The sequence below is a fragment of the Condylura cristata genome, unplaced genomic scaffold (genome assembly GCF_000260355.1).
Source record: "Condylura cristata isolate star-nosed mole 26May11 unplaced genomic scaffold, ConCri1.0 scaffold00011, whole genome shotgun sequence".
In the NCBI taxonomy this organism is placed as follows: Eukaryota; Metazoa; Chordata; class Mammalia; order Eulipotyphla; family Talpidae; genus Condylura; species Condylura cristata.
The window spans coordinates 46781340-46808425 of NW_004567112.1; the positions used below are offsets into that span (position 1 = coordinate 46781340).

Sequence of the window (27086 nt, forward strand, 5' to 3'; positions counted from 1 at the left end):
GTGAATTGGGGTGAAGAGGAGCCAGAATGTTAAATAGCACTGGTAAATTATGGGGCACCCACAGAAAACAGATGCCATGTAAGTGGAGGCTAGCAGTGTACTGCATGATACTGCATGGTAGTTTCTGTGATTCTGTGAAGTTAGATATTTGGACTTTGTGGGTTTCAGAAACTGAGCCCACCATCTCCTCAGTCAGGTGGCCAGGAACTGAAATGTCTCCCCTCTGATATTAAAAAGCAGCTCCAGGGGACTCACATTCATTTTGACATGGGGCCGGAGCTGAGCTCTGAGGGGTTGAAGGCCACTGATCTTTCCTATTTCCACATAAACATGCTCTTCTCATGTGCTTGCTAAAGATTCTTTTCTCCATAATCATTACCAAAAGATACTGCCAAGAAACAGGTCACATGAATTAATACATTTCTTCTTAATCTAAGAAGAAATGTTTTAACAAGACATGATGAGAAACCTCCTAGTAGGTTTAGAAGGTCATTATTTATTTGTCACTGGTTGGTTATTCCTGTTATTCCTGAGGGCTCCTGCCATAGTGTTTTCTGTATTATTCATAGCAAGAGTGTTCCTGAGGGGAGCTGTCTGTCACCCCAGCATACCTGAGTGGGGCACTGGAGGCAGTGACATTCTTCTGGCTCTTTTCCAGACCCCACCCCATACTGCCTGAATAGCCTCAACCACTGACAGAAGTGCTATTATCCCCGAGCTTCAGAGGCACAATAGGAGGCATTATCTATCCTCCCAGCCTGCAACCCAACAGGGAAGAAGTCAACTGAAAACACAGGGACCAAATCAGGTCTTTGATGTTACACAAAGCAAATTGCATTTCAAGCTCTAGAGAACTTGAGCCATTCTAAATCTGATTACAATTCATCCGGTACCAGATTGTGATAAATGTTTATTTTGGAAAAGTGGCAGTCAGTATTCTCAGATTATGTTTGTCCACACAGAAAACTGGTTTTCCTCTTACTTTAGGGTAGAAGGGATAAGAGAAAATCTAGGGTAGTAATAACTTGTCTGCTGGAAAAAAATGCGGACTGTTTTGGCTGCCTCTTTTTTTTTTTATGTATACAGAACTGGGGTACAGGCCAGAAGTGCAGGAGTGGTGAGAGGATCCACCAGAGACAGAGTGGGGAGCAGAACAGGCTGACTAATGAAGTACACTGCTGAGGGGAGCAGCAGGCGAGACAGGAGAGGCCTGCCAGGCCATGTGCGTCACCTCCAGGGCTTGGAATTGAACTTGTGCTGAAGCCGCTACGTCTACCTTCGTTCTTAGAGCTGCACTTTAACCTGTTGCACCACCGGGGAGATTCCAGCTGCCTCTTGAATAAGTGCAAAGCTTCAGGATAAAGATACCCTTACCCAGCTATCCTGACTCCTTGTCCTTGTGGCACGCACTCTGCTGCCCACACCTGTACCAAGGGTGGAAAGACATAGGAGTGGGGAGCTAAGAGCTAATTTTTAAAAGGAATCAGCATAGTGAGAATTCAGGCACAGAGCCAGCCGCCTAGCTGGGGGAAGGTTTGGAGCAGGTTTTGTTTATATATTTTTTTTGTTTTTGTTCAAAATAGAATGCTATGCGAATGCGAAGTTTGACTCATTCCCAATTTTACCATGCTTTGAAGTTACTATGTAGCTTCTTTGACCTTGCTGTGCAATTATTGTTATATAAATGTGTGCTTTTATATAAAATGGAAGCATTAGCTTTGTTTTGAAATCTATGCTTTTCATGGAGCCTGTTGTGAATATCATTCCATGTTGATAAGCAGAGTTCTCCATCATTTTTAATGACTGCTGAATAATTTTCTCTCTGGGGACTCCTCTCCCTCTTTTCCTTCCCACTTCACCACAATTCCGTTATCCATTTTCTTCCTCATAATCTGTCATCTTTTGCTTCAGCTTCATTTTATTATTTTTTCCCACTTTTATATTTTATAATATACCCTTGAATAAATGCTAATAACATTGAATAAACACTGGATTTTGGTAGTTTGGGGGCTCTGCTGACTCTATAACTCAGATTAAAATAATTTATGTTTTCATTTTGTTGATAATGCTGTTAGTGGCAGTAGCTTTGTGATATTTTCTATCCAGGTTCTATGAGACCAAACATTTTGAAAGCCTTTCATATTCCTGGGAAGAAGCAGTGACAAAGAGGCGAGACACTAATACATGTTTATGGTATTTATTTAGAAACATGACAGTCTCAAGCCCTCTGTCACTTCTAAGTCTTGATGATTTATCTTGTTTCCTCAGACTTTACTCCCGACCATAGGGATGGGCAAAATGAAGTGGACAGTGTGCCAGAAGACCTCCAGTCAGTTGGGACCAGCAGACTGCTCTATCACATCACTGATGGTGACAACCCGCTCTTGTCACCACGATGCTCCATCTTCAGTCAAAGTCAGAGGTTCAACTTAGACCCAGAATCAGCCCCTTCTCCACCCAGCACTCAGCAGTTTATGATGTAAGCAAATCTTGTTTTGTTATTATCTTCATTTCAAACAGCCTTTCAAGTACTACATTTACAAACTCCAGTGAAGTGTGTGTCTGAGATGGTACAAACTTGCCTAACAGACATAAATGCGAGACCGGAAAAGGTAAGTGGTGAAACTCAATGAACAGCAGTTGGGAATGCTGTTTCAACCCCTGCTATTTCAGAAGAAAGTGGTCATGAGGTAACGGTTATTCGAGAGTTCACATGTTTGAACATTTTTGGTGAAATGACTGGAGTCCTAAATTAGTGTACAGACACACAGATAACATTCTTGATGAGCTCAATATACTTTCTGTTTCTAGCCCCAGTGGATAGATTTTGCTGTAGTAGAGATCTGGTCACCTTAATTTCTTCTTAGATTCTAGAAAAGTGATTGTTTTCAATAACTGCCCCATCTTCCCCAAAGGTGTGGATAGGTCTACTCTTTTCCTTTAAATTTCCACAAATAATTTTGATCTGTAGCTAAAATGAGATTACTTTGGCAAAAATACATGCAGGGAATTCCTAGTTTCCCCCTAATAGCTAGCTCCTGCTGCTCTTCAGGAATTTATCTAATTCTGGGCTCAAGAACTACTAAGGGACCTGAGGGAGTGAGTGAACAGTTAATGCTTGTGAATATGTGTCATGTGAGGAGGTGCACACATTGTCTGCAGAGGGGCCCATTCCTTTCATCAGATCCCCAAAGGCTCTTTTATGTCAAGAAAAACTTACTAGTCATCTAAATTTTCCCTGCAGATATTGGTAGATAGAGTTCATGGAACCCACTGAAGAGAACACCATAACAGGGCTGTCTGTTATGGTTAAATTGATCTCTCGCTAGCATTAAGTAGTGCATTCCTTGTATTAACATTCCAATATTTGTATTACAAAGTCCCTGAGCACATCTGCCCATTTGGAGTTATGTTACTACTGGGTCTCCATTGATAAACAGATACTATTGTAGTTGAGTTCTCTGAAAGTCTAGGGAGCTTGATTGGTAGGTCAGCAGCAAGGGTCACTGGAAGAGGATTATTTTTGATGAATCTTCCCCTTCCTATAATCATTGTAGGCCCCGAAGTTCTTCACGTTGCAGCTGTGGTGATGGCAAGGAGCCACAGACCATTACCCAACTCACCAAGCATATCCAGAGCCTCAAGCGTAAAATTCGGAAGTTTGAAGAAAAATTTGAACAAGAAAAGAAATACAGGGTAAGGAACTGGAGTTTGAATACAGCAGAGGATTTTGTCAGATACCAAGTGTGTGTGCTTTTTTGTCCTGTTTTGGGCATCCCTCTGTGTCAGTGGACAGCTCTGTTAGATCAACAAACTAGGAACTGTCGTGAATTGAGAGCCCATCCTGGCCTGTCTTGTTATGACAGATGTCAGTGGAGCATTACTAAGATATAACCTAGTAATGGTTTACAACTCTTATTTCCAAACTGATTATGGATCCTCATTTTCTCACCAAAACATTTTACTATCACTAGTATTCCCTAAGACTGACTTTGGAAAACTTTGGAATGATTACCTTAGTTTTTTTTTCTTTCACTCTCTAATAACCCTTAAGAAGAACCAATTAAAGATTTAAAGGCAGAGTCTCTAGTTGTGAACAGAATGAGGGAACAAGGTTTTTTTCAATACTAAAGTACTTCCTGGTTGATGGGTGAGGACCTCCCAGTGACGTCTGTCCAGAACAAGTCCTGATTCATGCTTTCCACCAGTCTTTGTGATGTTGTATGGAAGCTCTTCTTGTCTTATATAATAAACAATAGAGCAAGAGGTAAGTGTCCTCGTGGCCAGTACCAGTTTTATTCATTTTCTCTAATGATGACCATGACATAGAGAAAAATCATATTCATGTAGAATTACACAGAGATATCAGGACTTTGGCAGAGGGCCCAGAACAGCTTGTTATTAGAATCAAAGAGAACAAGAAATGATGTCTCAAACATCTTGAAATATTTAAAGGCTCACTGAGCACTTGGTACAGCAGCAATTGGCAGGTTCGTGTGAGTGTGGGATAAGTTCTGGAGAGGGAGTTGAGAGTGGGTAATATTCCACTCTCCTGTTCTTCCTGTTCTGTGTTTCCACTAAAAGAGGGGTTTTAAGTATTGCAAAATAGATGTATCGGAATGGCTTTCAAGACATCTTCTGAATTTTTGGAGATGTTTATCTTCTTTAAATTAGGCAGTCACAATTGGATTGCTTATTATAGCTAGGAGGGTGTTCTACCCAAGACTTCAGAGAAGGAAGCTGAGTTTTGGCAAAAATTTATAACTATCTAAGGTAGTTATAGCCTCTCAGCTCAGGCTTGGGCTGGTAGGTTAAAGATGAGTAGAGGAAGTACAGAAGTAAAATTACAGAGGAAAGTACAGAAGTAAAATTTACAAGTGTCCATATTTTGTACCAGATAGCCAAGAGAAGTCAATTTTTGCTGTACGTCGCTGGAATATTACTGCATTAGTTATGCTGTCACATTAGAAACTGCAGAGCTGCATCTTTGGGCTCCATTCCCAGTGCCTGCCAGTTATTTCCTCACTATCATTTCTGGAATCAGAGTGATCTGGACTTGAATCTAGCTGTCACTTAGGAACTTTGTGACTGTGGATTGTTTAAACTTTGTCTTTCTGAGTCTCAGTACATCTACTTGGTTGTGGAGACAATATTAGTAGATCTTTCTGAAATTGGTGATTATTAAATAAGGGAATCCATGTAAAATGCTTACTAACCCATGTTTAGAGATGAATAACTAGAATCTGAGTGGTATTTGAATAGGATATCCAGTGGCAGTCTCTGTCTTGCCAGAAAATGAAGGAAAATTATACATAATAATTTCCCATTGGATTTTTCTATTTGTAGCCACAGATCCTGGATTATTTCAGTTATAACAGTCACCTGGAAGTTGGCAATATGGAAGAGCATTTCTCCTGGAACCTTTTGCTCTTGTCTAGAGAAGCTTTAGTGGCAGAGCAGACACATGTCTGCACACTGAAATGCTCACACATGTAGACAGATGGAGTCAGGAACAACAGAAGAAGGCTTCATGGTCGCTGCAGCCTCAGTCTCATGTAATCGGAACCTTCTGCATCTCAGGAAACAGGGCTTCCCTTTGCTCTTCCTGTCAGAGTGCCAGGCTGTGGTTAATGGTTTGATATGCCAATGACCTTTAATTGGTTATTGTGTATAAATAAGATTTGCCTTCCTGGAAGCCTGACTGTGGAATTAATAGCACACACTACTAATTTTTGAAACCATACTACAGTTAGGCCTCTGTGATAGTCTGATGCTTATGTACAACTTACCTCTTTCCTTCCATTCTGAATGCAATCACTTTACATTTCTGTCCAAACCATGTTTTTCCATACAATTGATTTTATATGTAAAGGTTCGTGAATATTGGATAAGTGAGACGGCTAATTTCATGTAATTAGAGAACATTAGAATTGTAAGGGCAGTCTTATTTCTTGTTTGATCATAAGAGAAACTGAGGTCCAGAGAAGGGAAGTGACTACCTTTGGATCACACAGAAAAGGATCATTTAGCTAAGAAAATAACTCAGGTCTTTTTTTTTTTTTTCCTAATTGAGAAATTTCCAAACCAAATTTGGTCTAATATTGCTGTCAGTTATGTGACTCAGGAGCTCATTTTTACTGCATTCAACAAAATCTACACTCTTATTTCTCGGTGTGTGGCCCTTGGGTTCAATTAATCAGGAATATTTCTGTTCTGAAATTAAAAAGCTTGAAGATCCATGGCTTGACTATGAAAACTTTTCATGTGGCTTAAGAGCTACTATCCTTTTGAGCTGGATTTAACCTTGTTTGAAAGCTCCCCTAAGAGTAGGGAAATAAAACACATACACACATTTCATAAAATTCAGTCTTAAGTTTCTCCTAAGTTATATTGGCAGTGGTGAAGTTGCATTTCATTGTTACTCATAGGATTAGGGTTTCAAGTTTGGGTATTTTTCTTTGTTTTCTTTTTTTTAAAGATTTACTTATTTGTGCATACAGAACCCAAGTTCTGTATGGTGCAGGGGCAGTGGAGGATTCACCAGAGACAGAGTGGGGAACAGAACAGGCAGATTGACGAAGTACACTGCTGAGGGGAGTAGCGGGCGGGTCAGGAGAGGTCTGTTACGCCATGTGGTCACCTCCTGGGTAGGCCCATGTGGTCACCTCGTGGGTAGGCGAAGATCAAACTCATGAGGAAGTGGCTTTAGCTTCTTGGTTCTTGGTGCTGTGCTTTAACCTGCTGTGACAGCAGGGAGGGCCCTCTTTTTTTTTTTTTTTTTTAAGATTCATTCATTTAAGAACTGGGATACAGGCCAGAGCCAGAGGTGTGGGGAAGGAGTAGATTAACCAGAGACAGAGTGGAGAACATAACAGGCAAATCTACCAAAATATACTGCTGAGGGGAGCAGTGGGCGGGTCCGGAGAGGTCTTTTGTGCCATCTGTGTCACCTCCCTGCCAGGGATTGAACTCATACTGCAGTGACTGTGGATAGCTTCACAGGTCTGCACTTCAACCTGTTGTACCACCAGGGCCCCAATTTTGGGTATTTTTCTAAAATGGTATTTCAAAAGGTGGTATTGACAGTGTGGCATATATCCAGTGAAAAGATGTGTTCCAGAGAAAAAGTTGTATTTTCAGGTCAGAGCAGAGAATACTGTGACTTTTTCGAGAAACCAAATGCAAAATACCGACTGTCCATATAACAAAACTGATAGCAAAAGCCAGAGACAAGACCAGTGTCTAAACCACTCATAGTGTTATCATTCCAGCAGTCCCTGGGTAGGACCAGGCTAGCTATTTCACAGTCATGCCCATGTGTCACTCTCCACAGGCCTGAAACCAGGTTTCCCTAATGGAAACCATCTTGTCTGACCTCCTCCAGACAAAGAGCACTGTTATTTTCCTTCATTATTCTTTTCCATCAGAATTTTAAAATGTATTGTCTTCACTTCACTCTAGAAGCAACAGAACCATATCTTATGCTTCACAATAAACAAATACAATCCCAAGGGCAATTAAAAATCCTTTCAATCAAACACTGCATTTTGCTTTGAACTTGAGAGGAACACATTTCTCTCCCTATTTCTTTTTCTCACTAACAGCCTGCTGATATCAGGATCCTGAAAGAAATGTGTCTGAGCCTTTTGACTTGGTTGCTAACAAAGCACACATTTTCTGGCTGTTGTTATAATGTTTATAATCATATCATCTTAGGCATACACTATGAAACATGATCAATTTGAAGTAATCAGTAATTTTCTTAAACCTGCACTAAAGTGGCCTTGAATCATTTAAGAAAGTTTGTTAACTGATTCATTTTACTTGCCACTCATTCTCAGTTTAGTCTTTCTTTGGAAAATCTACCCTTATGGTCTGAGAAGAAATGCAGAAATCAAGTTGAAAGATTTATATGAGCATCCATGTCCCTCTAAAATAAAAATTATATTTTCTTATTGCCATATTCAAGTGTGATTAACTATTTGACATACATACCATTTCACATCTGTTTTCACTGTAGACATAATCAATATTCCTTTGAAGGTCAGGTAGTAACACTGTTGCAACTTTCTGTTCTTCTAGTAAAAATAACAATAATATTTATTTTTCTAGCTAACATATCTAGAGTGTTTAGCATGTGTATGGAACATTTTTCAATGTTTTACATTATTAAATCAGGGAGTTGCTATATTAGTCTTCACTTGATAGATGAGATTGAGAGAGAGAAGCTAAATAACTTGCCTATGGTCACATGCATGAGTAAACTTTACTTTATTATTATTACTATTTTTTAAAAAAGATTTATTTATGCATACAGAACTGGGGTACAGGCCAGAGGTGCAGGGGTGGTGAGAGGATTCACCAGAGACAAAGTGGGGAGCAGAACAGACCGACTGAGGAAGTACACTGCTGAGGGGAGCAGTGGGCGGGTCAGGAGAGGTCTGCCACCTCCAGGGCGGAGATCAAACTCATGCTGAAGTGACTTTAGCTTCTTAGTGCTGTGCTTTAACCTGCTGTCACCAGGGAGGGCCTTTATTATTATTAAAGATGTATCTGTCCATGTACACAGAACTGGGGTGCCTGCCAGAGGCACAGGGGCAGTGAGAGGATTCAGACAAAGCAGGGAGCAAAACAGGCAGACTGGTGAATTATACTACTGAGGGGTGCAGTGAGATGGACAGGAGAGGTCTGCTACCTCCCCAGCCTGGGATCAAACTTGTGTGCTGAAGCAGCTGCAGCCAGCTTCATAGCACCATGATCCAACCTGTTGCACCACCAGGGAGGGCCCTAAACTTTATTGTAATGGTAACCCAGTAGACTATTGGAACAATGCAAAGAGATCTGGATATTCCCCTGACATACTGAATGCTTTTGTCAGATTTTCAAGACCCTGGGATAGCCTTTCTTTAGATTAGAGGATATGATGATAGGAATTAATCTTCCTCTTTTCCCCAGGCAGATTATGGTCATAAACCTTGTATGTGAGCAGAAGCAAGGGAACAAGTGCAGGTTCATATCAGTGCAGTCATCTACTTTGATGGAAAGAATGTCCTGGAAATGAGGTGCAAGGTGCTCAAAGGTCATTGAGATTTAGGTGTTGGGGGGGCTCTAGCATGGTCAAGCTATGCTAAAAATGCTCTTTGACTATTGTGTTTAGAAACAATTCCTATGACAAGGTGACAGCAGGGAGGTGGTCAAGAATATTTGCTCTAATTTTCAGAAGCATATACATCAGCTGGAGTTTTAATGCCTGAATTTCTCTCCAAGTTATATATGTGCCTGAACTATCTTTGTGTGCTTTGATTATTAACACATTTGTTTTCCCTTTCTCTTTCCCACCCCCACTTTTCCTCCCTCTACAGCCTTCACATGTTGATAAGACATCTGATCCTGAGGTCCTGAAATGGATGAATGATTTAGCTAAAGGCCGTAAACAGCTCAAAGGTAAATTCCTTTTTTGATAGAGTTGTTAAACTCTAGAGTAGTTTTGATTCTTTACCACATGTGTCCCTTTTAGCACTATTTCCTGCCTAGATTGGAGGTCTCATCTAGAAATAAAGGACCTGGGTTCCTGTCATTATTTGGCCCCGTTTAGAAAACTTCTGAAGAAAGGGACTGAGGAACTCCCAACTCCCCAGTGGAATGATTCACTTCAGTATCAGGAACATTTCAACAGGTGGAACACTAATTTCCCTGGGTTCTGGATTCTTGAATGTCAGAACAGAAGTGGCCTGAGCAATCATTTACTCCACATACTACATCACATAGATGAGGACTTCTGCCCAGGCAGAGGGAAAGATTATGCAGCTAGGAGTTGGCTCTCGTAGAAAGCTCCATCTTTTCCCTCTTAATCCAGAGTTATTCATCTTTCTTTCTGGAGATGAACACTCTGAAGTTCACTTAAAAACACAGGTTGCTTACCAATAAAAATTTATTTTCTTCTCTCTCCAAACTCACATTTCAATACATATTTCTCTACATACATAGAGACTTGGGAATTTTTCCAGATTCGTAGAAGGATGATGATTAAGGAACTGGAAGTGAATGTTAATTCACTGGCATAGCTCTGTAATGATGTAGTAAGTTTATAAAATAAGTAGCGTTTAAATATCACACCAGTGTCTAACTATAAAAGCAAACACTGAACAAAGAAAATGAGCTGTGTAATTGAGAAATCAATATAAATGGCCTCACTCAAATGACCAATGCCCTAGCATATTCTGAAATATAATTCTCTAGTAAGTTCCCAATGACTTTATTATTTTTAATTATATAGATTTCTATACAGCCACATTGCAGTAATGTTTAATCTTAGATTTTAAAAACTGGCATTAGACAAAATTGTGAAGTCTGTCCAATTGGGACTGACATTTCTATTTCCTCAGAAGTACTTGCTTTTTCACAGAGGCTTCTAAAGACTGCAAAAGTTTCAAAGCTCAAGTAAATGAATTTTGAATGTAGACTTTCTGGTTGCAGGTAGAAATTTCAGTGCCAGGTAGCAAAGGTCTTCCTTCATAATTCCTGCTCCAAAATCTGAACCAATGAGTTACTCCCACATATGATCGGCTAGCTCTATGAAACCGCAGCTGCTATATCCTCTACTTGTCTATCTCCACACCTGTTTATCCTGGTTACCCAGGCTTGCCCCATGGAAAGTCAGCATCAGCTCTCATCATTTGTACTGACTTGACCTCAGGGGAGAGGCTTCCAGGAAGGTACTCTGCATATACTAAAATTCTCCTTGCTTGTGGTAAATCATGCCTTTCTCCTAGAACTGAAACTGAAGCTGTCAGAAGAACAAGGGAGCATTGCCAAAGGCCTACCTAGAAACCTATCTTCTGAGCAACCCGTAGTCCCCAGAGAGAAGGAGAAGCCAGAAGCTGTGGGCCCTGAGCCAAACTCCTCTGGAGAGGAGACTTCAGATGCGGTGTTGACATGTGTGAAGAAGCGAGAACAGCTTTCCTGTCAGGAGGATTCTAAGGTATCTCACCAGAGGGCCACAGTACACCACACACTGCCAGAAATTGTGGTTTTGACCAATTTGTCAGTAATCTGGTGTGACATGTACATCTCTAGGATGCTGGTTCTGAAATTTCTATCAGACTTGTTCACAGTGGGCTGTTACTCATGACTTGGGGGTACTGACTCACAATTGGAAGACATGTTGTCATTCTGGAGGTTAATGTGACCTATTGATGGGAAGCAAATGGCAAAGATAATAGGCTGTGTCATATTCCTTTTCCCCCCATTTTCATCCCATAAGTTGTTATATTTATAGAATTAGCATTACAAGCCTTCTTTACCATATATTTTAATAAAAATAATAATGCAGGGCTGAAGTTTAAGTAGTAATGAAAGTAGCTTTGTATTATATATGAGAATAGATAATAGGATTTCTTGATGATTATTTAGTAAAATCTTCAGCTTCACAAATCCTTATTTTGAAATCTCTGTGTGACACCCAGCAAGAGTTGTCCACTAGGCAATAAGATATTAAACCCAGATCTCAAAGAACATACTATATTCTTTGAGGAAGGTGAGAACAATTAGTATGTACCTGGTAAGCCTCTATCCTGCATATACCAGTCCTTACATTTCACTTATGTGAAGTATACCTCCTTGTGATCTTTCCTCTCTGAACCCTAAGCATGGTGTGCTTGTGACTGTACATTGTAGATACTGAATAAAAGTTTGCTGAGCGAATAGACAAATGAGTACATTTAACTTTGGGATGAAATTTTCTTGAGAGAATGCTGCTTTCCCTTGTTCTGTTGTACATTTTCTGGGCTTGGTGGCAGCATACCTCAAATCCCAAAAGGCTCATAGCCCATGGACTATTTGTTTACATTGGGATTTGTGTTCTATAAGTAGAAATGGGCCCTTGGCCATCTTTATGAAGTATCTTTAGATTTGAAAATAGCCAATACTCATTGTGATGAGTAAATAAAAGGTTTTTATCCACTTGATTAGTTCACCTCTTCCCCCCTGAAAGATTCTAGACTTTGGTGATAGCCAGTAGATAAATGGATAGCTTCTGTGTATGAATGTGCATATGGGCACATGCTTACACACACACACACACACCACAGAGCACACTGTAGTTTTTCCATCCTTCTGTGTATTTCTTGTACTTTATAGCTACTCTGATTATATCTATAATGTCCAAGGGTCAACACTCAAAACCTAATTCTGTGTTTTATTCAATAGTCTAGGATGGTGAGGGATGAGTTGGGATTGGTGTAAGACTTAGAGCAGTGTCAGAACTTGAATGTGCCACTGTCTAACCCTGTATACTTGGCAAGTGAATTAGTGCTCTGAAATTCAATTTTCTTATATATAAAATATAGATCATATATACTTACGTAACTATTTTGACAGTAATGTGAGATGCCTGGTGATTGTTGGGTATTCATTTGCAAAATGATTTAAGCATCTACTATATGTTATAACCTATGATATATGTTGGATAAAACATGATAGAGAAATCATGGAATCACTGCCTTGTGGGAGTTGGGGTACTACAAACAGCTTAATAAATAAAACTGTTAGAGAAAGTAAGTACTGTACAAAGACTTACAGTGATGGATGTGATTTCTATTTTCTTCACGGTTACTAGGAAGGCCAATAAGGTGAAATATATGAAGAACCAGCAGGCCAAGAGATCAGCAAAAAGCATTTTAGGCAGATGAAACTGCAAGTATGAAGGTCTTTAAGGAAGAGCTGATGTATACTTGGAAGCTTAAAGGCTGGAGCATAGGATGGCAGGAGGTGAAGTCAGGGAAATACCACAGGGCCCATCATCCAGAGGCTTTTAATCCATAGGGAGTATTATAAGCAAGAAAGTACCTGGTGTGATTTACATTTAAAATATATCACTAACTGTTGTATAGAGAATCAGTCATGTGGGAAATAAGTGGAAAAGAGATGATGAAATGACCAGGTGGGAAATAGAAGTAGACATACATAATATACACATTAGATAATCAAAAAAGACTAAATCATTGAATGGAATCTAAGATAATGATGAAACATTTACTGAGATGGGTAATACTAGATGAGCAGATGGGGGTGTGTGAAAACTCAAAAGTTCTGTTAATTTCAAGATCTTTGAGCAATAGGGTAACTGAATATTCTACTTTGTTTGGGCTTTCTTTTTATCACTGAAAATTCAGTGTCTTCTAAAATTATTAGTCTTCGGAAAACTGGCATAGTTGGTCACCTTAATGAGGCATTGGAATCAAATAGGGATATAACCACCAGTGTCTGAAAATCAGAGAAAAATTGTATTCTTTAGACATCATCTTTATTTAACTGCCAACTGTATTTTAGATAAAGTATTTGTTGAACTGTTTAATAAGTGCCAGAAAAACTCCTTCAAATAAACTTTGTATTTCTCCAGTAGGCTAAAGTTTAAGCCTTTAAATAGAGAGTGTCTAAAATAGACTATGTAGGCCTCAGTACCAAAAGCTGTGGCATTATTCCTGGGAAAGCTTAACACATGAAACCATGAAGTAGATATAAGATGAGTCTTAAGGGAGATTACAGAAATCACAGCAGAATCAATGAAAGAGTGTTAATTTCCAAAATATTATTATTCTTGGCTCTGCAGTTGAGTTCATTAGCATTTGATATCTCATTAGGTCTCATTTCTTTAAATTCAAATGGAACTTAAGGTTCCATTTGGGTTCCTTGCTTTACTGCCGAAGATGCACTAAATATTCAAACTTCCAGAATAAAGAATTCTTTCTTTCCTAGAGAAACTTTTGTTATGACTTACTGAAATATTTGCATTTGATATTTAGTCAGAAATCATATTAAATCTGATAAATCTGACAGCAGTGCCTTGTCAGTTCAGATATTGCTACTGAGCAATTTTTTTCTTTCATCTATGGATGGTTTTTGAAGATAATCACTACTGGGTCACGGTATATATGTAGAGTACTGGAAATATATGAGTCATTCCCTGATTGTAGTAGCTGTGTCCTCTTTTCTCTTAAAAATCCTGAATTGGCACTGGAACATACATCCGTGTTTTTGCCCTTTCTAGGAATGGTAGTTTGGAGTCAGGTGCTCAAAATAAATTAACAAGTGGATGAGTAATGACAGTTACTTCTTCTAGTTCTTCACCAACCATGGGATCTCTGAGAAGGGAAGCAAAATTACACACTTTATCTTTTTATATCGAATAAAGTTTAATAACTGACTAGTGGGTAATGTTATGTGTTGGAGAGACTTAGAAAGGTCTTGAAAGGAAGATCTTTCATGTTCTTCTGCCTACTTACCCATTTATTTTAAGAAAAAAAAAGACATAGTTTGAATAGGCAATAACTTCTCATATAGTTTAATAATATAAAAGGCAGTAAAAAGACCCTTTAACATCATCTGCCGGATCCAACCGCGATCTCCCACTCACTAACAGGTAACTATTAATAACTATTAATGTTTTATGTGCCCTTTTGGAATTTCTATATAAAGCATATATAAGAAGGTATTAATATGCATGCTTAATTTGCCTTCTTAAGTAAATGATAACAGTTCTATATCGTTTGGTCACTTTATATATTCTGGATAGTTTTTTTAAATCAAAAAAGAGCCTTTCATTTTTAATGTTTTTTTTCTTTATAATATGTTTATTTTTACATCATTTTGTACATTTTTTTATCTCAATTGTAATCCCCGTGGAATTTTTAATATTTTTAAGATTTATTTTTATTTATTTATGCATTCGAGGTGGGATGTAGGCCAGAAGTGCAAGGGGTAAGAGGATTCACTAGAGACAGGTGAGGAGCAGAACAGATAGATCTACTGAAATACACTACTGAGGGGAGCAGCAGGTGAGAAGGGAGAGGTCTGCTGTGCCATGTGGGTCAACTCCCTACCTGGGGATCAAAGTCATGCTGCTGTGGCTGCAGATAGCTGATAGTGCTGATGTTAGCAATTACACCACCAGGGAGGCCAGAGCTTCACAATTAAAATAAAAATTTATTCTGTAATAACACCAGAGCATTCTATTAGTAGTGTTGTATGTTGATAGTAATTTCAAGTTAACTAGTTTGTTAGCTAAGTAACCTTAAATACTGATTCTGTGTCTATACTTACATATGATAACATTAAAATTTACCCCCATTTTTTGCATATGAAGAACCAAATCTCCATAGATTACACAATTTTCCATGTTAAAAAATGGCTTGTAAACTGAAGATAATTACTGAATTCATGTCTTTGGTTTCAAGGACAATATAAATTGACTAAACTGTTCTCTTCAGCAGTTGCTTTGTGTGATGATATTCGTTACAGACTCTGTGTGCTGTTTGACTGACCAGTTATTTCAAATAGTTTTAGTCCACATATACTCTCTCCCTCAGGACAGGAGACATAGGATCCATCTGGCCGGTTTTGAGTTCCTAAAACTAAAAAGTAATAGTCCATCACTCACTGCTCAGAGAATAGAGAATCACTTTTATGCCTTTTTAAGGAAGAGTGCATTTATGGGAATGATTTAATGATTTTATTTTAAATTTCTGTGATTTGCTATGGAAGGTTACATGGGACTAATGCCATGGGGAATGGTGGAAATGACACATCAGTTTTTCTCCCAAACAACTTTGTGAGCAGTTCCAAGAAAGAAGTGCATTTAGTCTGGCCATGAGCAGGAAGCAATCTGTTTCTTGAAAGCCAGCTTGTCTCAGGGCTACTATTCCAAACCTTGATAATTCAAATAATCTACAGGATAGAGGATCAGGATACTTTTTCCTTTGGCAAAGATGTCAAGTTATCAGTAAATTATATCAAATTATGTTCTATGTACAGTCTCCTCTTGCTCAGCTTCTTTTTACTTTCACTCCTGAAAAGTAAAGGTAAATTTCTTTTGAGGTTTAGTGTCTTATCTTTCACACCTGTCAATCAGTTGGTCATCTGAATCTCTTTCTGGCTGTTACCAGTTACTCCACATGGTCCTTATTTCCTCCATTTACATAACAAAAATCAGAAGTTAGATACAGTCACCAATATGTAGAGTTAGGGAGGGAAGTGGCATTTCTGAAATCGAAAACTGTTGAATTCAGAAAACTAATTTTTACCAGAAAGTAGGGAGGAATAATAAAGTCTAATTTGTAGCTGCCTCTGCCCCTTTGTTTCAGGTACCTATCAAGCAGATCCCAGCTACCTCTTGACTCAGAATCCTTCATGAATTGACCTTGCCTGCCTCCTAGAGCTTCTCTCCACAGGCCTGTTAACAGAGGACTACTAACCCTTCTTTTTCAGGCAACCTGCCTTCCTCTCCAAGTCTGTAAGAGTATAAACAATTATGAAACAAGAGTTTTGACAGAGCCTTTTATTGAGAAGCATCGACCCTTCATATCACTCTTTGGGTATCAGTCTGGTAATGATGCTAAGAGTAAAATCAGGAAATCATCAGTGAAAAATGAGTGTAAACACTGTACATGTTCCCTGGCTTTCATCTGGAATTTGCGGAAGATGATTTTCTATGATGACATTCCTCATTCTAACTTGTTTTTCAACTCTTCTTTTTACCAGAAAGTAGGGAGGAATAGTAAAGTCTAATTTGTAGCTGCCTCTGCCCCTTTGTTTCAGGTACCTATCAAGCAGATCCCAGCTACCTCTTTTTTTTTTTAGGCTAAATTTAGCTTTTATAGAATCCAGAGGACATACTAAAAATGAATAAAATCATGAAACTCAAATTTTAATAGACAAATTCCAATAATAGTGAAATACATTGTTGAAATTTTTTCTATGGAATGAAAGTCTCAATAAAACCATTATTTTGGTATTTTCTGAACTTAGGTTGAGAGTTTATTCCCATTACTTATTAAATTCCCTTAAAATACATTAAAGGACTTAATTCTCATGGAATGGTGTCATGACTAAGAAAATGTTTAAGGAATGAGTGTGCTAAAAGTGAAAGACTCTTGAGGTTATTTAACTAATACTTAAAAGGCTTCTGCAGAGATCTTTCTACTGATATAAGAGAGTTTTAGCTTATAACTTGTGGAATTTATATGAAGATTGTTAAAAATTGTAGTCATTTTGCATATCAATTTGGGATATATTGTGTACTGTGAAACTTCAAAGAAATATAATATGGTCTGTGTCCTCAGCAAACTTCAACATTACTTGGACAGACAGGACTGAAACACATAAAGGCCCAGATAATGAGATAAAGATTTTTAGAGAAAGGAAGACACATCAACATGGACCAGAAAGATCCTCAATGGTATGAGCACAGGGTAGCACAGGATATAATTCTGAAGTTTAAAAACATACATATCTGAGCCATTTTCTTTTCCCTTGAGGTTATCTCTAGAAGGTCAGGGAGGCAGAACCAGCTAGTACACTGGGGAATATTTACCTTAAGATTCTAAGGTCATTACTTTGTGTGCAGCTGTCCACTGTTTCCCTCCCATTACCTGTCAAGTGAGAACCATTGGACTAGAGTGAAGGGATGATTATGGGTAGCAGATACATAGAAAATCAACACAGGGCACATACAAGAAGGAAAACCACTGGCAAACAGTTTATTCATTTTGGATAGTGAGCAAAGGAGGTAGGCAGGTAGATACAGTGGCAGGCAGATAGAGAATTCAGTATCCTTTGTGAGTTGACTTTGCATGTCTTTGTGTACAGTGTGATCTGTTGAAAATAATTCTTAGGGATAAATCACGAAGCAAAGGGAAGTCAAATGCACAGAAGGATAAGAAATTATGACTTAAAAAAATGATTTATTTTCGGATACAGGCCAGAGGTACAAGGGTGGTGAGAGTATTCACCAGAGACAGAGTGGGGAGCAGAACAGGTCGACTGATGAAGTACACTGCTGAGGGGAGCAGCGGGTGAGTCAGGAGAGGTCTGCCACGCCATGTGGGTCACCTTAGGGGCAGGGATCTAACTCATGCTGAAGTGTCTTTTAGCTTTTTTTTTTTTTTTTTAAAGATTTATTTATTTATGCATATAGAGCTGGGGTACAGGTCAGACGAGTGGTGGGTGAGAATATTCACCAGAGACAGAGTGGAGAGCAGAACAGGCAGATCTATGAAGTACACTGCTGAGGGGAGCAGCAGGCTGGCCAGGAGAGGTATGCCATGCCTTGTGGGTCAGCTCCCTGGAGGGGGGTTGAACTCATGTTGCAGTGGCTTCGGAGAGCTTCATAATGTGGTGCTTTAACCCATTGTACCAACAGGTAGAGCCCGGCTTTTAGCTTCTTAGTGGGATGCTTTAACCTGCTGTGCCACGAGGGAGGGCCTGAAATTATGACTTTTTTTAGTTGGAACAAACTTTGTAACTCCAACCTCCTTGTTAGGTAGCAAATTGTGAAATCAGAATTGTTGTTTTATTCAAAATGGTTTGTCAGAGATAAATATTAAGCTAGTATACAACCCAAGCATGTAGTGAAGACCTGGATAGGATGTTGTTTGTGAATATAATTATACAATACGTACATATTCCAGAAGAAATATTAATTTGTCTTAATTACTGATTGCATTTTTTTAAGAATAAAATGAGGCATACTTTATGAAATACTTCAACCAGTTTTAAAAATATCTTTCTAACCCTGGACCTATCCTTAAAGAAACTTTTCCTAGCAGAAAATTGGTATGTGCTCTAATTACTGTTTCATTATAGCATTATCTCTTACTTTGAAGCTTCAAAACTTTTTTTTTTTTTTGCCTGCTACAAATTTTGACATGTTTTTGTTCTTGTCTGAGAAAGGAACAATTGATACCATGTTTTTCAGGTAACTAAGCAAGACAAGAATCTCATAAAGCCTCTTTATGACCGATACAGAATTATCAAGCAAATCTTGTCAACACCTTCCCTTATTCCAACAATTGTAAGTCATGATACTTGTATTAACTACTAGTCTGCACTTTTTATTTTTTTAGGTAGGCAGTGCTTTGAAAGTTATAAAGCAGTCTTCTTGGAAATCTCAGCTCCTAGCAAGACTAGTTATTTTTTAAAAGTAGAAATAGTTTCTTTCAACCGCACTACTATACTATTGCAAAATGAGAATATTTCACAGTTGTATTTTTTCCCACAATTGTATTTTGATGCCAATTTTAACATTTGCTCATTGCATGGATGAGGAAAAGAAATGATGTATTTCACTTTGGTATAGTCTAATTTACAATGTAGCTAAATAAAATCAGATTATTCTAGTCTGCTTATTTCCTTTCATATGAAAACTGATGGTATGTTCCTTGATATACCACCACATTATTTACATACCATTATCGGTAGGTTATTTCAAAAAATATGAATACTGAAAGCGAATTAAACTTCTTTTAACAAATAATGACTTAGAGATAGAAAAGCTCCACAAACTCTACTCCATATTGAAATGTCACTTGGCCATGACACTCATATAAAAAAGAATACATATTAAACTGAACTATACTTTCATTTTACCTATTTAGGCGTCCCCTTCCTGTTTTTGCTTCAAAGGGTGCTTAGTATTTTATGACTTTATTTAACTCTGCCTATGATAAGCAGGAGGAAGAGGACTCTGATGAAGAGTGTCCACAGGGCAGCCAACAGCCTTTGCCGGATCCAGCATCTCACCTTCCCATTGCTGACCACCTTACCTACTCTAATGAGAGTGAGCCTGTCAGGGTCCTGCTACCAGATGAAAAGAAGGAAATCAAACAGCCAGCCCTCTCCATGTCCAATTTACATGAGGCTACCATGTGAGTGTGAAGCCTAAAGTGAGGAGTCTCCTGTTAATGCTTTTTGTTTGGGGTATAACATATGTATGTAAAAAGCTGTTTGACTCTAAAAACTATCCATCAGCATAGCCCTAGAAGTATCATCTGGTTGTCTTCTTAACTGCAGACTTGAGAAGACACAATCATGAGGACACAATCACAAGACTCCTAAAGATGCCATAAATGCTGATGTTCAGTTTGTCATAGTGACTTACCTTTTCAGCAGGGACTAACACTGGCAATGTGTGAAGTAGAGTTGGCCTTTGAAAATGCTCACCAAAGGAATTGGGATCCTTGTGGATCAACAGTTGTCAGGGACATCTTTTGATCTCATAGAAGAGGAACTACTTTTAAAGCAGAAATCAATCTATTTTCCTTTTCTTTCTTCCCTTCCTCCCTCCATTTATTTATTCATTTATTGGTTGTCCTAAAGCAGCTATTAATTTTTAGACAGCATTGTATTTTTACTAAAATAATGAAATTTTTAAAAGGAAATGTCCATATATAATTTTAAGGCATTTACAGTCTCTGAAAACATAAACAAGCTTCCCAGATACACATTTTATTCTAACATTGTTACTTAGGAACAATGTTAAAGTAAGAAGTAAAGTAATAAGAATTTCATGTAGCTATGGGTTCTTTTGGGTCTTAGTTTTATTCCCCTGGATTTTGCCATTGACACTATACTCCAGACTAAGGGTAGAATTTTGGTTAAAATCTCTTCCTTTTGTGCCTCAACAAACACTGATGGGCATTGCCTGCTACTCACTCATCCATTCATATGTCACTGCCCTCACCAATTTTAATAGTGGACTTAATTTGTTATTTCTCCACTCCTATGGCATTGTTTTATTTTCTCTGCTTATATACTCCTCTATGGTCAGACTGGATATATCTGCCATACTTATTCAAAAGATAAGTCTTTTACATACAATACTTCATATCATAAATGTTTTTGCTGAGCAGATAAATATATTCATGATGATCTATCAGTTATACCAGAGCTCATTAGTGACATGTATTTTACCTGTTGTAGGCCTGTACTTCTTGACCATCTCCGAGAAACTAGGGCTGATAAGAAGAGACTTCGAAAAGCCTTACGAGAATTTGAAGAACAGTTTTTTAAACAAACAGGAAGGTAAGTGTGGGCAGAGAGATTTTTTTAGGTTAACATTTCGAAGAAAACTATTGTGAAGAATGAGCTATATACCTTTTTTTTTTTTTCCCAGTAACAGTGACTTTATACAGACAGTTTTCACTGTGACGCCTAGGATTTGTTTAATGTAATATTCTCATTAGGGATTTTTATGGAAGACTATCACAGTCAAGTAAGACATAAAACTGAAAAATAGTGGGTAACTTCCAGAAATCCATAACTTTGCAAAATAAATCTCACTATAAAAATTTAGCTTTTATTTTAAAATTTATTTTTATTTCTTACATCATTCTTCATTTTGTGCCTTTTTCCATCTCAGTTGTAATCCCTGTGAACTTCCCACCACCACTACATCCGTGTGCCATCACCATAGTCCCGTGTACTCTTCCCATCCCAGTTTTGGTCCTGTTCCCCTCTCCACCCTGGTAAAATGTCTCTGGTTTATAGTTGTTCATTTTTTTTTGTTTGTTTTATACTTTATTACAATTCTCCCCCGCCCCCATCCCTTATACTCCTGCTATGAGTGAAACCATAATTTAGCTTTTAAACCTTTAAAAACTCTATTTGATTTTCCAGATTTTGGTTACTTTGTTCCACAGCAAGGAAGTACACAGTTCTTCCTTTGCTTTAAATATGTACTCTAAACTTAAGGATTTTTCCTTATTTTATTTCAGGGTTTGGTCAAAAGTTCATATGTACTCTTTTTATTCCTTAGATAAATGTTTAGCTATATCTTCTACTTGTCCTCTATTTTGTAAATGTCAACCCTAGTCTCACAATGTAATTGGTTAGTTTCCTCTAATTTTTGGAAAAAAATATGAGGTAGGGCCTCCCTGGTGGCACATTGGGTTAAGTCACAGTGCTAGCAAGGTATCATCAGCCTTTGCAGCATGAGTTTGATCCCTGGCCAGGGAGCTACATCACATGGTACAGCATACTTCTCCTATCTTGCTGACTACTCCCTATTCTCCCCACTTTTTCTCTGGTGAATCCTCTCACCCCCTGCTCCTCTGGCCTAGACCCCTGGTTTTATATGCAGAAATTGAAAAAAAAATCTTAAAAAATGAGGGTTAGCGATCTGCTTTTAGAAGAGACAAAACAAGATACTTAGTTATCCTGTGCCTCAGTTTTCATGTTGTAAGATGAAATTTTGGGTTACTTTGGAAGTTATAGCTGTCACATAAGGTTGTCGTCTTTAAAAAAAAAAAGTTTAACTTTCTTAAAGTCACAGGGTTATAAGTAGCAAATGTAGGTGTTAGTGCTAGATTAATTCCTTGGTAGTCCTCTCTATCTCAGCATCTGTCTTTTCTAAATGGCTTTCATTGCGATTGCTCTGATGGAGAGGGGCTGTTTTCTAAAACCTCTTGAAAGCTTGATTTACTCACCTCTTATTCTGAGCATTTCCATTTAGTCCTATAGGACTATTCACTAAGACTGATCCCAGGAAGTCAATGCCTTTTTGTGTTCAGCAAAATAACAGATGTAACCCACCTAGTTCTGTACCAGGAATTTCCCTTTCTAGTTGATTGGCACAGTGGAACTCACTTTTCTATTGCTCTTATTTAATTTAGTGAGAAATGTCATGTGGTTGCTAAATTTAGAGTATAAAACATAATATGTTTTCCTCTTCCACTATTTTCTTTTACAAAATTTCCATAAATTTTACTTTTTATGTTTTTAGTTATTTGAAGTTTATTTTAAAGAGTGAGAACTTCCCAGAGCGCCAGTAGTCTTGCCTAATGGGTCTCTGGTGGAGCTCGGCATACATTTTCCCATACAGGAAAGCTTGCTTTGTTCTGCATAAGAATATTCTACTGCACCTGTGAGTCCTAGCCCCATTTCAAACATATATTTCATTGAGGTTATATACCTCTTGTGGTAGTATGTGATTGCAAAGTTGGTGATATTTTACAACTAAAATCAAATAATTGAATAGCTAAGAAATAAGAATCTTAATCTTGTTTTCCTGAGACATTTTATTAGGACTTTTTAACCATTCCTATGGTAAAATAAGCTTAGAAAATTGAAGGCATGGTGATCTGTTGGCAGTATTTATAGGCCATATATATTATTAAAAAGTATGAGTCAGGAACTGTACTAAACAATTTAGCATGTTTTATATAGTGGGAAACTGAGTTCAGAAAATATTTAGCAAAAATGTTCATTCTTGTCAATGTATTGTTCATTAGTCAAAATGGAGTGGTATGTGGAAGAGAAAATTGTATGTTGATCATTGTTTTCTGGTAAATGAGGCTATTTCTTTACTGGTCTGTTTATAAAAATTAAGGTAAGTAGATACTCAGTTATAAGTTTGGTTCATAATGCGGGATGAAGGCAAAGTAATCATATAAATTACATAAATTAATAAGTCTATCAGTAGATCTGTGGATAGATTTGTGTATCTATACTAGAAAGCACCATGCAGTGCTTAGTGGTACAGCACACGCTGATAACTATTTTTTTAGAAAATCCTTATAGATTAGCTTTTTTTCTTTTTATTTGTATGAGATATATTTATCAGTACTGGGAAATAGAAGGGGGTACATGTAAAACAACTGTAGTGATTTAGTTTATGGTGATTTAATTTGATTACATTTCTAAATCATGAATGGAAATGATTTGAAAACAATTGACCATCTTATCAACCAGGAGGACAAGTCTGAGACCCTGAAGCAATAATGCCTTTTAGAAAATATACCCTGGTAGTGTACTTTTGTGGGAAGGAAAATGGCTTTAACTACAGAAGTACCAAAGTATTTCTTAAAGTAAAATGAATAAGCATGTAGAGGTTGTAATGCATATGTATAAAAATCTGTGCATTGTCATACATCTAGTAGATTAGTATGCAGAGACTCATTGTAATTTACATCCATAAAATAATCAAGAAACTTCTCAGTGATTTTGTTACACATCAGTAGAGACACATAAGAACATTTAGAAATGTTTCATGTTTATAAGGTAGTCATTGTATTTATTTCCTCTATCATAAATTCATAAATTACTTCTATGACAGTTTTATAGTTTGTTGATATTTTAGACAACTGTCTTTATAAAGACTGAACATTCTGCTTAGGCATAGAACCGTGGAAAGTGGCATATAAGAGTTCTGTGTTTTTCTCATCACATCTTTTCAGTTGTCCCAGTGTTAAATATCTATTCACTGATTCATATATTTGTAGGACACCTGTGAAATGTAGGTTCTCAAAGGGCACTATTATATAGAAACTTAACAACACATGAAAAAGGGAGTGAATGAAGGCAAAGAGATGATAAAATAACATGATGCAAAAACTAAGAAATTGCTACCATGTGCTTTTTCAGGTAAGAATTATAACAGGATTTTTTAATAACTAAATTCATTCTGACTTTTCTGTATTTTCTGCTTTGTAGAAGTCCACAAAAGGAAGATAGGATACCAATGGCAGATGAGTACTATGAATACAAGCACATAAAAGCCAAGCTGAGACTATTAGAGGTTCTCATCAGCAAGCAAGATGTGGCCAAAACTATTTGAGGTTCAGGAACTGTTTGTGATCACTTTCAACCACGATAAACTCAAGTTTATTTTTCCTCTTCTATTCTTGCTAAGTAGTTTTGACATACAGAAAATTGAAGCACTTTAGCGGTAGTATTACCCGTTTTTAAGAAGGAATGGTAAATGTAATTATAATTGAGCAGGAGGGATTTAAAAGGGGGGTGAACAACAAAAGTGCAACTGGAAAAATGTCAGCTTCCTCCAGGCCACAGAGAAAACTCAAATCTATGTGATTATTTCAGGAAGTATCTAATATTTTAGCAAACAACACATAGTATCCACTTGTTCAATATTAGGGGAGCCTGTTTAGTGTCCAAAGATTGCTTAAGGAAAAGGGCATGATTTTAAACATTCAATTAGAGGAGAAAAAGAAACTATTTTTATGTAGAAAAGGAAGGATACAGCTAGCAAGAAAGTAATTTATTTGAAACTTCTACTAGATTTTTAAGTGATTAAAACTATTACCTTGTCCCTAGTTTGCTAGGCTTTGAGTACCCTAAGATAATACCAGAATGTGTCCCTGCTAATTTTTTATTTCTATATAAAAATAGCACATTGTTTTTTGTTAATTGAAATTTTAAATTTCTGATTACCAAAGTTCATTCTGATAGCATGTACTTTGTGAATTATCTTTGTCTAAAATTGACATATGTTTATATTAAAATACTGTATTAAAATTTGAAAATAGGTATTTTGGATAGATACACATCTGTAGTATAATCTAATGTGACCAGAGTATGATTGCTAATCCTTTTGTTTATTATAACTAAGATTATATAACTATTTTTCCATTGGGACTACATGTTTTTCTTAATGTTCCAAGGTCTATACTTTGTAAAGTCAAAAATCTTTCTCATGAGCTGTAGTTATTCTTCATTCTCTATCAAAATGAAAGGTTTGAAGATTGTTTGCGATGACACTTAGAAAAGAGGCCAGCATATTTTATTTGCTCCATCAATTTTAGTGAATATTGTTTTGTGTTATTTTGTACTAAAACACGTTTATTAATTTTGCTTTTGTAAAAATAAGGTTGACATTTTCTCTCTTGTACCAACCATGTTTGTATTTCTACTTTTTGTAATGTTTTAAGCATGATGTTGAGGAAATTCACATTTTTGTATAATTTGGATAGAAAGAATATTGACTATTTGGGAAGTGTCTATTTCAGAGGCTTATTGTTTTCTCTGTATTTAATCTGACATTTTATAACTTTTATGAATCAGAATAATGTCCTTCATATATTTGTTTAATTGAAGTCATCTACTTGTAACAGGACAGATACACAGCTATTTGAGGTTTACAAACTACAACTTTGATAAGGGAAATGGTTTCGTGACATGTATACAATTGCTATTAAAATGTAACTATATATTCTATATGACTGTAAATATTTTATACAACAATACAAATAAAATATTTTTCTATTGTATTTATTATGTTGGAACACAGTAGCTGTTTTCCTGTTAGCTAATATAAATAACATAAATAACACTGTCAAACAACAAGTTGGAAGTGCTGACAATTCTAGGCTTCAAGATTTAACTCATGCTGCAATTACACCCTTTCATGCGGTTTGGAGTTATCCCAATATTTGTTCAGTAGATTAAAATGAATGCATATTTAAACACCATTTATAAGCCGTTATTTTGTATTTTGCTAAAGCAGTTTATAATCATTGTTTTGTTATGTTTGGCATAAAGGAAAAATAAAACATTGCAGCATCTAGGCAATAAAGTGTCAGAAGGAGAACAGAAATATTTCATCATTGAAACAGGTGGGAAGGGTAGGGAATAGGAGACACAAATGGTTCTGAATGAAATTTGAAAAGTGGCAGTTTGGTTTTGGTGATAGCGCATGTGCATGCTTCAGTGGAAAACATCTGGTGATGAAAACAGACAACATAGAATCAATCCTCATAAGGGAAGCAAAGGGGCTGAGTAAGAGTAAAAAAAATGGGCATTAACGTCCAACACTGATATTACAGGTTTTGCAGCTGGGATCTTTCTTTGCATTCGCAGTAGATAAACTCATGAGTTGATGACCAGTGATTTCTGCCACGGTGCCCAGAGAAAGATCCACAGGGTCAGTGTAAATGACTTCTAAAATGACATCCTGGGCATGATGGTACACCAGCACCCCATCTTCTTCTGTACAGGTCAAAAATTTATTATCCTCGGAATTTAGTTGAGGAAGGCGCTGCTTACAAAATTCATCTCCCGGTGATCCCACAGGAGCAATAACAAGAATCACATAATGATAAGCAGTGTACATACAGTAGAAGTCCCCAAAGTATAAGTTAGTATTGGGGTTAAAAAGTTTTTCTGCTGCAATCTCAAACCTGTATCTTCCATAAGGTGAATCCTGGGGTGGCTTCCCAGTATTGAATTCAGTGCTGCAGCTGAAGAAGATGCCTTCTAATTTCCCACTGATAGGCGAGCCGTGGCTGCCGCTGTTATCCTTGACAGAGGGCTGCATAGCATTCCCATGATGTTCTCTACCAGAGGAAAGAAATGGTCGATACTGGGAACAGTAACGATAAGGCTATTAACTATAGATGAGAATGGTGATAGCCCTAAAAGTTGGTCTTCTATTCAAAGTCTGAATGCTCATCCTCTCAAATAGAGAATGTAGTGTTTGGCATTATCATTAGAAGGCTAAATTCTAGCCTTGACCCTAA

The 27086-nt window shown here is 37.3% G+C and overlaps 2 protein-coding genes across 6 annotated transcripts in view; one reads left to right on the forward strand and one right to left on the reverse strand.

Annotated features, from left to right (window-relative positions):
* Window positions 1-26301, forward strand: part of FAM13C (family with sequence similarity 13, member C) — a 115900-nt gene extending 89599 nt beyond the window's left edge. For 4 of the 5 annotated variants that reach the window (XM_012723710.1, XM_012723709.1, XM_004680875.2 and 1 more), the window contains 8 exons: window positions 2269-2479; window positions 3558-3696; window positions 9363-9444; window positions 10773-10981; window positions 18752-18847; window positions 19504-19700; window positions 20755-20856; window positions 24265-26301. In XM_012723710.1, the coding sequence (XP_012579164.1) occupies window positions 2269-2479; window positions 3558-3696; window positions 9363-9444; window positions 10773-10981; window positions 18752-18847; window positions 19504-19700; window positions 20755-20856; window positions 24265-24388 (1160 nt within the window). In that variant the 3' untranslated portion in view covers window positions 24389-26301. The remainder of the gene's footprint in view (window positions 1-2268; window positions 2480-3557; window positions 3697-9362; window positions 9445-10772; window positions 10982-18751; window positions 18848-19503; window positions 19701-20754; window positions 20857-24264) is intronic. The other variant, XM_004680876.2, reaches the window with a different exon arrangement.
* Window positions 25640-27086, reverse strand: part of PHYHIPL (phytanoyl-CoA 2-hydroxylase interacting protein-like) — a 39084-nt gene continuing 37637 nt past the window's right edge. Inside the window, exon 5 of the mRNA XM_004680874.2 lies at window positions 25640-26903. Coding sequence (XP_004680931.1) covers window positions 26369-26903 — 535 coding nt within the window. The 3' untranslated portion in view covers window positions 25640-26368. The remainder of the gene's footprint in view (window positions 26904-27086) is intronic.